Genomic DNA, 16,268 nt, shown 5'->3' on the forward strand with positions numbered 1-16,268 from the left:
ACCCATCAGAAGTGAATTAATGGAACTATAAAGAACACAACTGCTCCAGACAAAAGAACGATGACATTTTTATATAACTGTATTTCAGTCAGAGTAGAATGTTTCCTGGACTTACATGCAATGTGCAGACTGGCCTCCCTGCTGACAATGGTGCCAAAAGAGTTTGATGCCAGACACTGATAGACGCCAACATCTCCCTCTTTATTCAGATGGCTGATGTGTAAGTTTCCTCCCATGAGAGAGTAACGTGACCCCGGTCTGGGTATGATGAAAGAGTCATTGAGTCTCCACCTGTGAAAGTAAGAACATGATAAAACAGTAAATAAAGAGTACTGAATCGGGAAAGTTTAGCTGCCTTGTATTTTGTCATGCCCATGTGCTTGGTGTCTAATTATCAATGCTGGTGAATTGTTTATACAGACTGCTGCTGATGCAAAAACACCCAGCCATATGGCTCAAAGCCTAATTTATGTAATATAGTGACAACCCAGCAGTCTAAACTGTGACCAAACAGCCCTTATCCTGAATAAAGCAGAACTCACAGAAATATCAGTGAGTTGCAGCACAACCAAAATGATTATGACTGAAATGAGAAGCAATCAGCAAAAGTAATTTCAAAAGACTGTTCAGTTCTATTCAGGCTTTCTCATTTCAGACACAACTCATTCTAACAAATCAAATGCACCATATTCCTCTGACGTTTTCTTTTTTTTTTCTTTTCAGCGTGTTTGTCCATCACCCTTTCAGCAGAAATCTAAAGCCTCCCTTCCAATCATAGTCATTATCAGGAGCTATGGCCAAACACCAGGACGGCTAGAACAAAATAGCTACATGCAAAGCACACGATAATGGAGTTTTTTGATTAAACCTCTTATTTTGATTAATAGGTTCATCCAGCGTGTGTGTGTGTGTGTAAGACGGGAGAAAGAGACCACTAAGAGGCAAGTGTTAGCAGTCACCTTTGAGCTGAATAAGATGTTTGTGTGTCTCAACACGAGCTGGATATATAATGATGTTCACTTTGCAACAATTAAAGCTCTTCATATCCAAATTTTGTTTTGATGATAACAATTTTACTAAACAGAGCATGTGACCATAATTTTCAGGGTTCACTTTCTATGTACTGTAACCTGTAACACAACACAACACAACACATGCAAAAGGATTACAGTGAAATTACAGACTTTTTTTTTAACATCGTGAGATACACTTAACCAGTAGAATAGGATGGTGAAACTGTCTGCATTATACTGAGGCAAAGTTAGTGTGCAAATGGCACTTTCATCCTCAAAGCAAATTACATTCAAAGGGAAAGAAAATGAGAAAAAAGAATAGGGTAAACACAGACTAACAAGAAAAGTGACACTTGCAGGAGGAGATTTTCAAGCATGAGCTTTTCATCGAAGAAAAACGGCACAATTAGGTTGAATGTTAGCTCCTTGGTCTTGATTAGATTTTACTGCTCCCTGCGAGAGAGTAGTCTGAGTTTATTTATTGCGGAATTTCTTCCCTCTTTTTCAGTGGTAAGGATTCAGACAGACAGACAGAGTGAGAGGCAGGGTTGAAGAAGGAGGGAATGGGGAACACATGCAACGGAGCGGTGCTCAACGGCAGATTGGCTGATTAGATTGATTTAATGATTCGGTTTTTCCAGCTGGAACTGGTCCAAGAGCTCCAGATGAGACAAATCAAGGGGCCACGGTGACAACTTGGAGAGGGGGCTTTATGTGACAGCGGTCATTGGGTAGTCTTAGACAAATTAATTTGTCCTTGGCGCCCCTGAAATAGAACTGCCTTCATACTCAGCAGTGAAGAGTCACTCAGCATATGGTGTCCTGCTGCTGAACCTCAAAAGAACCCAAAAGGCTTCAAAACTAATTTTAAAAGCTGGCACGAGTGACCTTTGGGGGGGGGGAAGAAAGAAAATTACAGCGTTTACAGCACTGTGATGCATGCTGACTGAACCAACATGGTAGCAATGTGTCTATATCAATATCAGAAAAATTACAAAGAGGGATAAAAGTATGATATCGTAACAGCATGATATCAATCTGAAAATCACATCTTAATATGGATTATCAGCTACCACAGTTGGTGACTCTCGCTGTAATTAAAGAGCTAATTAGAGCAAAATATGATTTGATATGGAGCCGGGCACGCTCTCAGAACTTGGGCTCTGAGAGGCAAAAAAAAAACGTGGAGATTTTGAACTCATAAATTGATTTTCATTTTAAAAAGTAGGACTATCCAGACAGTAAAATAGCAACTGATTGCTTATTAAGTATTCCAGCTGATCCAAGTGATAAGATCTTGTACATTCATTTCAATTTGTGCCCATTAGGCATAACACCAAGGATCTTCAAGCTACATTAACGGCCACATATGCTGATGTTATGAGGGATCGTTTCAACCTATTACACATTAAATGCTTGACTTTGCAATTTGCATTTAATTACACTGACAGGAGTACAACAGCTATGTGGCCCCATTTGATAGACTACGAATTAATAGCTTGTGCGCTTGATGCACTTTAAAGTAAATCATGGTTTGTCATTTGTTTTCATTTGTCATCATTTCAGCAGGAGTGGAACTGCGCATCAATTTGTTTGGACACAATTGCCGTGGGAGCGCTCACCCTCATGGGCCAAGAGTAGTGAACGAGGACAAGAGGTAGCAACTGTTTTCCTGGACCTCAGTCCATAAAGTGGTTTGAATGATGTTTATCATGTAGTGATAACCTCCAAATCAGATGCCCTGTAGCGGTGTCTGTGCAGCCTTGGGCAGTGATGCTGTACATGAAACTGCAGCAGGCTTAAAGCTGAGATATGGAAAGACAACTTCGGCTGGATCGTGTCTTGTATTTGAAATGTACTCCACTAGAGTTCTTCGGCTGATCTTTGCCATGATAGTGGGAAATAGTTGGAGCTCGATTTTCTTGGGTCACTTGATCTTTTCAGCGATCAGAGACACTGCTGACAGAAGCTTTCAAAGTGTATTCTACAGGGGATCAATGTCTGACTGCCAATGGAAATACAAAATAAGAACAACAACTGAGGCAAATTAACTCATCATTCAAAAATTTGCCATGACTGACAGCAAAGCTAAGCACTGCAGGCAGTTAGAAGCAGTGAGCCGTAAGGTCCACAAATCCCCAGATTTCCCAAGGCAACAAAATCAGTCTCGTGTGGGCTTTGAGACAAATGTTGCTCTTGAAAGCTTTGGGAGATTTCCTACACCTGCATAACAAAAATCAAACAGTGTGCACAAAGCCATGCCTTCAGGTGTTACCTGTAGAATGGTGGTGGGTGTCCCTGGGCCTCACAGCTAAACACCACCTCTCTGCGGTTCTCGCCAGGTTGAAGGGGAAACACCACACTGCCGGGTTGTTTGGTAAACACGGGCCGCAGCAGGACTCCGCTTCCTGGGTGGAGAACCAACATAACTGCATAAGCTTTGACATCCTGGTGAGCCTGGAAACAAAATTTCACAGTTTCCACTTGCAAGTACAAATTATTGGCTCACAGAGAAAGAGAGGAAGTTGAAATTAGTGTCGCACATGGGAAGATGAAATCGCTTTAGAATCAATGTTTGGCATGGATCAGCTGGTCATGTTAGCAGAGCTGATGAGCATTTTTTATAATAGTTGTTAAAAGTTGCCTGATTCTTGAGGTACTGCATAATCAGCCTGTAACCTTCATACAACTTTAATGGAAGGTATGAGTGTAAAGGTTTGTTAAAGGCACACTGCACTTCCACCCTGCTATAGAAATATGTTCATATAAACCCTTCAATTACCTAATCCCTAGGGGATCTCATGCAATACGAAATTTCAAATCAAATGCCACAGCAAACAGTGAGAGTAAATTGCCCTTATTCTAAATCGGCCCTCTCATTTGAGCCATCAAGATTGTGCCCTTTGTGATTCAGTCAAAGAAGAAAGACGGTCATTTCCACAGTTGGAGGAGGAAAATACTCAGAGTTGTTTTCTTCCTGAAATACAGAATCAAAACAAATTATTGTGCTTTTTTCTGAATACTTTGTTTTCTTGCCCTGGGAAAGTGAAATAAGAACACTCTTCACTTTGAATTGTATCTAAACTACCTATTATTATCTATAATGCAGGCTCACAGAGATACAGGAAATCACCAGATCTGCCTACAGATCCTGTTGATTTATACTTTTATGGAATTTTTTGCATTCTCTGTGTTATTGCTACATGAACTGTGTTTACATAACACTTTCTGTAGTCTTCTGACCACTTAAAGTGCTTTTACATTACATGCCATATTCACCCGTCCACACAACATTCAAACACTGATGGCAGAGGCTGCTTTGTAAAGAACCCATCTGGATTAACTAATCTCATTCACACAGGGATGGCACAGCACTGAGGGGCAGATTTGGGGTTAAGTGTCTTGCCCAAGGACACTTTGGCATGTGTAAAGTGGGACCTGAGACACAGCCGACTCTGCCACTGAGCCACAGCTGCCCCAGTTATTGTGCTTGAGATCAGCCTTTGGAAGGTCTTGGTTGTAACCCTGAATCTTCTGCATTTTCTTGGCCTTGTATTTGACTCATTTAAAAGGAAAGCAAATTTTATTCCAGTAACAGTGGCGACCTCACTGTAAGGATATCACTAATTGCCTGTGTATTTCAGATTTATAACATTACAACTGTCACTGGATACATGAAGTCCTTCCAAGAATTCAAGCATGTTTTAATCAAAATTTGGCTCTTTCAGATCAGTTTGAGAAGTGCCTAAGGTTTGTATGTTCCAAGTGTAAGATGAAGTGTGGATCTGGCACTGGTCTGCTTTTGGACTCCCCTTGCCCATGTCTTGGTTTTAACTCTGAGCTCCCTCAAAGTCTTGGTCCTGCCTCTGTCAGTGGTACCTTGGTCTCAGAGTAGATTACAGTTCTTTACTACAACACTGAACACTGGTTACTATAATCATTAGTCTTTGTCCTGTTCTGTATGCTAGAAATACTATTTAAAACCCACAATCCTGCAGCAAATTAATTAAAACAAAAAGTCTAAATTCCCCAGGTAATATAATAACATTGTTGATGCATAGTGTTTGAAAAAACAAGACAGAAAAACAAACAAAGACAGCAGCAGGTCTAGTGTGACACACATTCCCTTGTTAATTACAAAGGTACAATAGTGAATGTGTGTCATTTTGGCAAAGCCCACATTTACAGTGACCCATGGGGTAGTCAGTCAACACATCATTGGAATAAACATTTCTATCTGCTGGGGAAGGAGAATTCATTTGGATTTGTCAGAATACATTTGCATATTTGTAATGGCACAGAATTGGGAAGATTTTGAAGGTAGGGTAACTAATTTGTATGAGAGGCAGGTATCCCTTTCATGTCTCTGGCACCATGGGAGAACAGGTTTATCCTCCAGACTCAAAATAACTCTCTGAGAGGGTGGAGATGTTTGACAAGGGACCTTGTACACTGATTGTTCCTCTCCACAAGGATAAACCTCTCAGAAAGTTACACAGAATGAAAGGGTGCCTAATTATAATCTTTGTTAGATGAAGCGTGTCCCTCCAAGCGGCGATGAGAGATGATTGATTACCAGAAGACACTTCTTGTACAGTCCATATTCAAACGCAAATCCCCACACTTGTTGGACACAAATTTGGAAGGATGAGAAGGCCTGGGGTAAACATGAGAGGAATCACTGTGTCTTATCAAATTGATAAATGAATCCAGTTATCAATTCACTAACATTTATCCTTAGAATCATTTTGAAAAATGATTTAATTGGGCTTTAAAGCTGGCAGCTCAAAAACCTAATCCAGCCCGTTAGATATTAATTAGCACTTAAACTGGCAGCAATTCAAATCTGTCCAACTCAAACGCAAATCATTAGATAAAAATAACACATTATATTGAACTTCAGTGTGAAATTTCTATAAACAAAAAGTATTTTGGTGTTTTGTTCCAACGTGTATCTTTGATGATCTTCCACATGAATGAAACGGTGAATTAATGGTGATCTAGCTTTGCTTAAATTCAGTGCTTAAGTAATATTGTTCAATAGAAATAAAATAGAATTCAGTTATGTATGCTGAAGTGTGCTTCTTTGTTCTCATCATACAGCTCCGGGAAATTTTAAGGGACAACTCCATTTATTTCCTAGAATCTGAATCTCTACAGGCATGGAAGCAATTTTATTCCAGTATCTGTCAAATTTCAACACAGGCGCACCTCATTCAACTTAATGAGGTGCTGATTTGGTGATCACCTGGCAAGCCATCAGACAAAGCTGAGCTGCTTGAGATTGTGTGTCGAGAGTGGCATAACATCACCCAACAGCAGTGTGAAAGACTGGCGGACAGCATGCCAAGACACATGACAACTGAAATAAGAAATGTGTTCATTTCACCAAATGTTGAATTCAGAACTTTTCCTGGGTTATAATATTTCTATCATGATGTTTCAAGTAATATGAACTCGTCTTTTCTTTTTTTTTTCTTTTGTTTTTGCAGGATTATTCCAGTACAACCAATACAGTGTAATAGTTAACAGTCTTTTTCTGTTTTTAAACACACACACACACACACAAACAACCGTCCTCCCACCACCCCACTCCCTCAAACCCCAGCTCAAATTAACAAAACAGAATGTAAAATAAAATACAATATAATCAAGTAACACGTGGTACAGACATAAATAAATAAGTAAGGAAATAAATAAATAAATAAATAGAAATATAAGATGTCGTTCATAAGGAGTTTGATATTAGTTTTGTTTGCTGCTCGCATCCCAGTCAGAAAGAGTCTAAATCGGGCAGCATTGTCCACATGACCCATGTCGGCTCCAGGCGCCCAGACTCCACCGCGCAAAGGCCTCTAAGGGGGGGGGGGGGCAGCCACCAGGGACGGGGGCACGTAGGTAAGAAGTAAGGAGAAGGTACTGAATTAGCGCTGCCGTCTATGGGGTCAACTCCTTGGGAGGGAGGCGGTCTACATAATCAAGTAAAGGCCTCCAGTGGGTATAAAATTTATCCGATGAGCCCCTGATGGTGAATTTTATCTTTTCCAATTTTAGCAGACTTAAAACATCGTTCAGCCAAACTCTGAATATCGTCTTTTCTTTAAACTATCCGTCTTAAATATACCACATCTCTGTTATTCCTTATTATGTCATTTCTTGCAAATAAAAGACCTAAAAGAGATTATTTCATTTTGAAGTTGAGAGCTATGTTGTATAAAACAAACAGAAATGTTCCTTTTACTCAGACACAAACCTATGAACGGTAAAACTAAAGAGAAACCTGCTTATGCAGTGGTCTCTTGTGTTTTTCTGGAGCTGTAAATACATGTGAAGAGTTCATTTTCAATAACAGATAACTCACTTTTTAAAAATTAAATAAATGTTTCAAAAACATTTTTTTTCTATCACTAGCTTTATATTATCAATCAACTGAAGTTGGGTGGCTTTGACTAAGTAAAAATGACATTAATAATTAGAGGGATCTCAAAAATGTAACTTTATTAAAAATGTAAATGAAAAAGAAATATGTTTTTAGGAAATATATAAAAACAGAGTGATTTGTTTTTGTAAATGAAGTCATATAACAATATTTCAGGGCTGCAACTAAAGACTATTATGATGGTGGTCTGGTCTTTGATTACTAGAACAACAAATCGACTCATTGCGTAATCAATGTACAATTAATGGCTCTTATTTAGCTATCAGCTTTCAAATTTAACATTACTCCTTTAGACTCAAAACATGCCATAAAAAGTCTACATTACAGCCATGTGTTGTCTTGGCTTTCAACATAAACAGCATTTATGTTTTGTTTTAATGTATAGCGTAGTAACCTTAGTAATATGGTGAACGTATGCTGAGTGACAGGAGAAGAGGAGGAAAAGGAGAGAAAAAGATGAAGTGCTCTAGGGGAAAGGTTTTTAAGATGAGGGACAAAAATGTGAGAGAAGAGAGAAACTCACAGAATTGCTTGAGCTTTGGACTGTTAAGCTGAGTGTTAAAGCTGATGTTTATAAAAGAGATGTCCAACGTGGTTTGTCTTCAAACATTGGGGCATTACAAAAATGCTCCCATCAAATGCAAAGTCTACTTTACAGCTTTAGCAGGCAATCGTTTGCCTTGTAATGTCAATGATGAAATTCTTCTAGACGTTTAAGGTGATGGGAACACAATGGTGTTTGCATCCTCTGCCGCCATTTTGTTATGTTTTGTTTACCTGTCACTTCCTGGGTGCTGTTTTGGATACACAACTCTTAGCAGAGACGGTAAGAATGCAAATGGATCACCCCTCAGCAACTCAGCTCCAGAAAACAGAGCTCACAGCATGATGATGTAACCTTCTAATTACAGACAAAAAATCTGAGAATTTGGGACGTTCTTTAGATTGTGGTACATCATCTTTACATTTACAATTAAAGAGACAGTGATAGTCATTTCCCTACATGTCAAATACAAAATAAAATGTACCCGTAAAACCTGTGAAAACAAAAGGCACTGCTTTTTAACAGCTTATTTTTCCAAGTACCTGATAAAGAATGTAGGAAAGTGAGCACAGTGAGTGATTCATGGGGCTTATTTAATGTGTTGGACCTCTCACTTATCACTTGCGCCCTAATGTTGCCACACTTAAAGCACAAACAACAGCTCCAACACTTAGTATTACCCTTACTGCACCCACAAGCAAACATCCTTATCGCACTGAACCATGTCTGTCCCAACATTTTTGTATAACCTTGGTGTGTGTTGCACTCTCCATCAACCCCTAAGTGGACTGCAGTGCACAGACCTAGCTCAATACGCAATTAATGAGAAATTAATCAACATAGTATATGATGGCAGCTCGTATCCGTGGTTAAGTGACCTGATCTTTGGCAGCACCAAGGCAACTGTTATTACAATTGTGAATACGTGTCGGAATAATGAGGAGTGGTTGAGCTCTGGGGGTTGTGCCTGGAGGCTCAGTTCAAACTGATGCAAACTCTCTGAAACTCCTATGTTGCCCTAACAGGAATAATGTAACATGTGGTAGAGGAGAGCGGAATAATTTTCAGGCGTGCACTCTGGTAATCAAACACACCAAACGGACGTCAATTCAGTGGGATCTTTCATATTTTCCAGGAATATTTTCATATTGGTGGCATGCTTGTTGGCCTAACCTGACAGTTGATGTGTACTGGAAATACACCGGGCTGTCGCAGTAAAAGTTTGACATTTAAAATATACACTGACTCTTCCGTTGACGGATTGTTATTCTGTTAAAAATCTAAGAAAGAGTCAAAAAACTTTTTGGAACCAGAGAGTAGGAATCTGATGAAAGTGCTCTATTAAAGAAGTGCACTGATCAAGAATCTTAAAAGGAAGTTGACTGCGCATCCCTGCAAGATGGAAATGGAGGTCATTATGAAAGGGGTCTTTTTGGAAAGAAAAAAAAGAAGGGCAGCCCCCACTCCTCTCTGTCACCTGCTGCCAGATGGTGATATGTGCAGCCGTTTTCGAAGGCTTCTCAGACAACACAAGACTCAGCATTGGAGCACAAGTGGAAGGCAGAGGGAGCTGTTTAGGGGCTGAAATAAAAACTAATCTCAAATTCAATACGAGCTGACAGCAAATGAATTCCTCCAGCTTACCTCAGCATGAATAAACAGGCACATGGGGAGTCGGCTGTGGGGGAGGTATCGGTCGTTTGTGAGGTCCCAAATCCATTCGTTTCAGCTCAGGGTTTTATGCATCAAATAAAAAAAAAGCCAATCTTGCTTTTTAAAGCATCTTTCCCCTCTGTCCAGGCCGATAAGGTACACCTTTAAGGTCTCTCATTCAGGGGCAGCAAATGTTACTCGAGGGCTGAGGGATGGTTTTGGTTGTTTTGAGCAAGGTAACATTTTGATCGCATTTATCTGAAATATTTGTAGAACTGCTTTTTCAAGGTCCTTGAAAGATAGGAACATTGAACTACAACTAATGAAAATTATTAATGATTTAATATCTCACCAGGAAAACAGTGGAGAATAAAATTAAGTGAGAGGAGATTGCCACATTCTTTCTCACTGATTTCAGTACTAAAGAAGTGCAGAAAAGAAATATTAGAGACACATAAAAAGAGATTGCCCACGAGTCAGACTAATAGAAAATGTTCCATGGTCATTTTTTACTGCTCTGACTATCAGCTAGGGTGTACTGTACTCTGCTGCACACTCTCGTTAATTAAGTTAAATACATTTTCAGTGGCTCAGTCTGTAAGGAGAGGAATGTGGCCAACCTCTTTCCAACCAATATCCAAACATGTCACACCATTCTCCAGCTAATCAAAGCGAGTGCATCTGAAATTCAATAACAGGCCTTGTATGCAGGGTATCCAATGCCATGTTCACAAGGGAAACACAGAATTGATTAGGTCCAAGTCCACATGTGGGAATGGCAAATTAAAGCTATTTTTTGTTGTTGTTGTTCCTTTATTGAATGTCTCCATAAACCCAGGACCATATTGCTCCTGAGAATGCCATTTGTCATCTAATTGTTGTAATATCCATGCGTTTTCCACCTCAGCATTGGTTAGAAGGTTATTTGTCACTTACCAGGAGCTATGTCCTACACTAATGGCAACATTTATCATGCTTTATATCTGTACTATAATGTTTCCAACCGTCGTACCTTACAAATTGCCTGATTGGACCATTAGTGGTTTATTTTTTGACAGTGCAACATATGCACTGTGTACAGATTTATCAAGAAAAAAAAAATAGGGAACATATATCTATTTATTAAGGTTTATAATCTGTGAGTGTATCCAAAGGATATTATCTATTAACAAGCACAACATATACAGTATATACATTTGATAATTTGGGAAAATTAACCTTCATAACTGTGCAAACATAATAACAATAGTAAAATCAATGTAGAGAAATCTCTACACACATTAATATTTTTTTCTATCAGGAGACACAGAAACTTGAATCTGTCAGTTAAAGCAGCTCAAGGCTTCTGACATAAGCTTACCTCCCTTTTTAATTGATGCTGATGTATTTTCAAGCATTAAAGCACAGCACAGATAAATTATTATCTATTACCAACCCTACACCATGTGCGCAAACACATTTAAATGGGATGACTATTTCATTCCTAGACGAGGCAAAAACACCAGCCAGCTATGGGAGTAAAAGATTCACTGGGGAATACTCCACCTCTTCACAGAACTTCAAAGATGCAATAAAATCCTTGCTTAAGGATTCCTAAAAGGCTCCACCATGTTCTGATGAATCAATGAGTTAAGTCAATATTTGAAACTCCAGTCGTCTCTGATTCACACAGGGGAGATAAAGAGCAAAGTAAAAGTAGTTCTAGGAGATTAAAATGCCGGCCAGAAGCAGCCTTTTATTTTTACTAGCACCTCAAAGACATGGAGCAGCTTTAAATGAGCAGAGGTGATGGTAAAATTAATCTTGTGAGTATTTGTTTAGGGTGACTGCTGGCTGTTTTATTGAAAGGATAGGTTCACTTCATATTAAGTCTGTTACACAACAGACAACAGAAGTGCAAGGGCGTGTCAGTATTACATTAAAAAAAAAAAACGTATTACTTGTGACCCCATCCTGTCAGCTGCAGTTTTTCAGTTGCACAACCACAAGCTCAACATTCATGAAGCCAACACATCACACGTGACGACTAAAGGCCACTACAGCAAGGCACAATAAAAACTCTTACAGCTTTGTCAGACTTCAGTCTGATTGGCCAACAAACACAGTTTGTGGTTATTGATTCCTTCACATCTAATCATATCACTCCAGTATTAACAAGTCCATGAGAGTTTGTTGATTTTTGGTCCAATTAAAAATCAGGACCTTGTGCCAAAAAATGCACTACTTTTCTGAAACTGCAGGCACTCACTCAACTGAACATGGAAGCTTTTCCTCGTGTTAATTTTGATCATTCTGAGAGCTCCAAACATTTGATTGCTAGTTAGAGCCTTAGCAGCCGTCTTACTGGAGTTTCTTTTATTTTTAATTATTTCTGGTTCCAGATCTGCTAAATTGTAGCCCTTCAATGCCAACTACAGATGTTTCCATGATTGTGCTCCTGCCAATTATTTTTAGGGGGTGCTTGTAAATTCATTGAGCTTGTAGTAAAATGTTTTGAAATCAATATTTTGCATCAAATTATTTATGTTTTTGGCAAGTGCTTGTGAAGTAAGGGGGAAGCTCCTCCTCAGGGTCTTTAGTGGTCTTGTAGGCTTATTTTTCCTAATGAACAGATGCTGTAGACGGCCTCTGTGATACTTTTTTTTGTGTGTGTTTTGAATATTATACTGTGTTAATTGAACAGAAACTCAATCTCCTTTCTCCAGTCCAGATAATGAGCTGCTTAATTTAAAAAAGGGAACTTTCTCAGTAATACAGCTTTGTGAGCATGCTCTGAAGACTGTTTATATGATATGGCAAGTGTCTTGCTGTGTGAAGGTTAGTAGTATCTGTGCAGGGCAAACTGCACCCTGCTGTACCTCAATGCCTCCTCTCTGCCCCCTTGTTCACTCATACACACTAACACACATACAGTGCATGCCTCTTCCTCGGGGCCGTTGAAACCCCTTGCAAAAGATTGGGGGAGCGCTGGTTAACTTCTGATGAACTCTCTATGGGAGTGACTCCCCCTTGGCCCCATTGCTCTCCCACACAGCCATGCCCTCTGTTATAAAAAAAAACACTTCCAAGTCTGGATAAATAACCTGGCAGCACCTATCTAACACCCTCACACTGTGCTCTCTCTACCCAGCAGTGCTCGTCTGCATACTAAAATGCTTATCATGTCTTTCTCAGAACACACAGAGGCTTTGGAGGTCTATCGTTGTATTGCGCCATACTTGTCTTGCAAGCAGCGCATATGTAATGTAACTCCACACTGAATATTAATGCTAGGTTACTCTCTGTTACCAACTGTGAATGTGAGCCTCTAGAGTGAGGCAAGGGGTGTGCAACACAATGCTTTTCACAGACTATTTGCCCTCTGCTTCTTTGTTTGGCACTAATTCGCTTCGAATAGAAACGTTGGATGTGTTCTCTTCACCTCATAATTGTGGGAGAAATTTTTGTGGCTGGTGTCTAATCTGCAGCAGGGACTGTGGACGTTTGTCTCGTTGTATATGTGTAAGTCTGGGATCAAAACTCATGCAGGTTTGTGGCAGAGTTTCTACTGATTTCTAAGACATGCACTCTTCTGTATTTTTTCATCAGAATGCTTAAGTAGGACATAATATGGGCTCCAGACTGGTGGTGTAGATCCTAATCCCATAGTGAGTCACAGTTCCCTGAGGAAAGCCTCATTAGACATCCACTGATGTGTATTGGATTTAGTGATAAGTGGTGCTAATTGCCATGTAGGCAAATTTAGGTTCTGACGTGCTGTTGTGATTTTGAAAAGGGACCCGCATGCACAAACAAATACACACAGTGACAGTAACAGGCACGCACACACACGCACAAACGCACACTAATTATTTTAGGTCCCAGCTGTGAGGAGGGGCTGTTGATTTAGAGCAAGGCAACATGAAAGATTACTCATTCTTGAAGTTACTGTGCTCAGACGACAAAGCCCTTATTCATCTTGTTCTCGGCTTTAGACACTCTAAAGAGAACTAGCATTTGACCCTGAACATTTTGTCAGGGAGGAAAATTAAGTCTCTCATTAAAAGCAAGATCAATGACAAGATTTCTGTACTACCACCAGTGCAATCTCAATTAGGCTAACAATTGAAGGGCTCTTTCAAAAAGAATGAGTGCACATTCAGCTGGAACTACATAGAAGTTGTCTTTCAGAAGGAGAAACTTGGGTTATGTATTTTTTTTTATTCAATGCTGGAAAAGAAGGAGATAGCTGCTAAGCACAACTAAAGGAATGTTGATTGGCTGCCTTGAGCTGCCAGTGAAAAGACATCAAGGTGAACCTTTCCGACCATTTGTAGAATTGGTGGAGAGCTTTGGGCACTTTTTGCCATAAAACCTCTCAGTATTTTATTTTTCTCATAAGTGGCATCTGTTCTGTTTGCCAAGGAGCCATCACAAAAATCTATAAATAACAATTCATGGCCCTACACTAACAGCATAAAAAACAGTGCAGGTTTTGAATGCCTACCTGCCAGACACTCCACCAATGACAGCAGCAGTATAAGTTTCCATGGCAACTCCATTTTAATGGTCTCAGGTCAATACAGGCTCACATCCAATCACAGGTGTGTAGAATCCTGGCTTTGTCCTTTCCAGCACTTTCGCCGTTCTTCTGCCAAATGAAAGAAAAGGAGGGGGAAACCATTAGACATTCAAAAGCACCGGTCACTGGTTTCATCAGACAGGGTTATTTCACAGGGACAGTAATTGTCTGTGTTTGCTCAGCAATGACTTTAATGATACAAAACACAGAGGGACAGTGGATGTCATATTCTGAAAACACATCTTTACAAACACTCTCAGATCTCAGTGACAGCGAACAGCAGCTCTGTTTAGAATTAAAGATCCTGTGATAGCAGGGGTATATCTGCAAGAATAATCAGATATCCCTCTGTCTTGTGCAAACACAGGAGATGATTTGTTCCAGCGAAGCACTTACAAACACCGCTGCTATAGAGTTTTCTTAAGTGTGCTTAACATTGCATAACAGGGATCATGTCTGCAAGAGCGACATAAAAAGTACAAGTGCTCAAACCTGCTGGGACAAAACAAAAAACAAGCTGGTCGTCAGAAGCACCCCATGTATGTAATAAAGCACTATCCTGGCTCCTCAAATTTGTCTGAGCTGGAGGGATAATGTATTTCTGACATAAAGAGATGACAGTACACAGGGGAAAAAAATGTTCTGGATCCCTGGGGAGCCTCTCAAAATTGATTTTCTCAAGGACTGAACCGTAATTTATCCCTGCTTAGACTCAAATTAAGTTTTAAAAAAAAAGTTAAGGGATGATAATGAGACGTGTTCTTCCTGTCATGGAAAAACAGTGATGTATTTATCAGTCAAAATACTCCAGTCACAACAATATCTGATAAAGCAGCAGATAAGTGTAAGTGCACGATAGGCCGGTTATGGAGTGAAACAGAATGAAGAGAGGAAATTAGCCATTGTCGTTGCTCAAACTGCATCTCTCCGGTACATTTAACTGACTGATGGCACAGTTTCTTCTGACTACACACACCACACGGCACGCTGAAATAAATGAGAGGAAGAAATTAATAAGAACGTACAGTATAGTCTATCAAGAGAAAAGTACCAAAAAAGCAAAGACAACTGAAGGATTACACATTCATAGTTTCTCAGTTATCTGCACCTCTCTTATCTTAGCGCCACTGAAAGGCATGACAGAGCATAGTGATGCTTATGTGAATACATCAACCGCGTCCCTGACACGTTTGCCCACACTGCTCTTCCTTCTGTGTGTGCTAAACCACTGAAGGCAACACTTTCCCCCTATAAATCTCATTACGGAGATTGGGTTTATAGTGTCATCTTAGTTCCAACGTATCTTGCAGTTATTAGGATGCAAATGTCATGAGTAAATGTTGGCTTTTAATAATAAAACAGAGAGACTTCAAATCCTTTCTTGTGCTCCTGGATATTTTCGGAGTGCTCCTCCTCTCAGGGAATAATTGTGAGAGATGGGCTGAATAAATTACTCCACACAATGTTTTTAAAAGAAAAAAAAGGAGAGCACAGAATTTTAGCAAAACTTAAGTCTTTCAACTTCACAGTTCTACAGTGTGAATTCAGTGTTTGATTAACATCTAACACATATTTGTACTCTAAATCAGACAAATCATCAAGTTTTATTTTAACCAGCACAGTGCTCTGGAACAAAGACAGCAGATTAAACCCCTGCTTCAAGTTTATACTCACATGTGTGAACGCTACATGGTTTTTAAAACTCTGCAAGTAATTGTTTTGTCATTTACTTAAATGTTTGAAACTCTGGTCTTCAAAAATGAATTTATCCTGCCCTGACAGCACCGCAACCTTACATGACCAGAACATGTCATCTACTGAGACACTCTGTTCACAAAGACAGGTATCTGTTGGCCTATGACAGCGATCTCTTGATCTCTATTACTCCGCAGACCCTGAGACACGAGACATCACAGAGTGGGGTTACTGTGGAGGGGGGCGGGGGGCTAAAGACAGCCTTTTGATCCAAAGAAGCTCGGCACTAAGATGATGGCTCGGGGAGCCGGGGAGTGTCCATGGCAGCGTTTCACTTCCTCCTCAGTACAAATTAATTACCCT

The 16,268-nt window shown here is 39.8% G+C and overlaps 1 protein-coding gene across 2 annotated transcripts in view; it reads right to left on the minus strand.

Moving 5' to 3' along the window:
* The window catches only part of cntn3a.1 (contactin 3a, tandem duplicate 1), a 97,302-nt gene that overhangs the window by 73,880 nt on the left and 7,154 nt on the right, over positions 1–16,268 (minus strand). For both annotated transcript variants that reach the window (XM_034695785.1, XM_034695784.1), the window contains exons 2-4: positions 14,136–14,279; positions 3,289–3,421; positions 116–291 (exon numbers count right to left, since the gene is read on the minus strand). In XM_034695785.1, coding sequence (XP_034551676.1) covers positions 116–291; positions 3,289–3,421; positions 14,136–14,190 — 364 coding nt within the window. In that variant the 5' untranslated portion in view covers positions 14,191–14,279. The remainder of the gene's footprint in view (positions 1–115; positions 292–3,288; positions 3,422–14,135; positions 14,280–16,268) is intronic.

Source organism: Notolabrus celidotus, chromosome 11 (assembly GCF_009762535.1).
Source record: "Notolabrus celidotus isolate fNotCel1 chromosome 11, fNotCel1.pri, whole genome shotgun sequence".
Classification (NCBI taxonomy): Eukaryota; Metazoa; Chordata; class Actinopteri; order Labriformes; family Labridae; genus Notolabrus; species Notolabrus celidotus.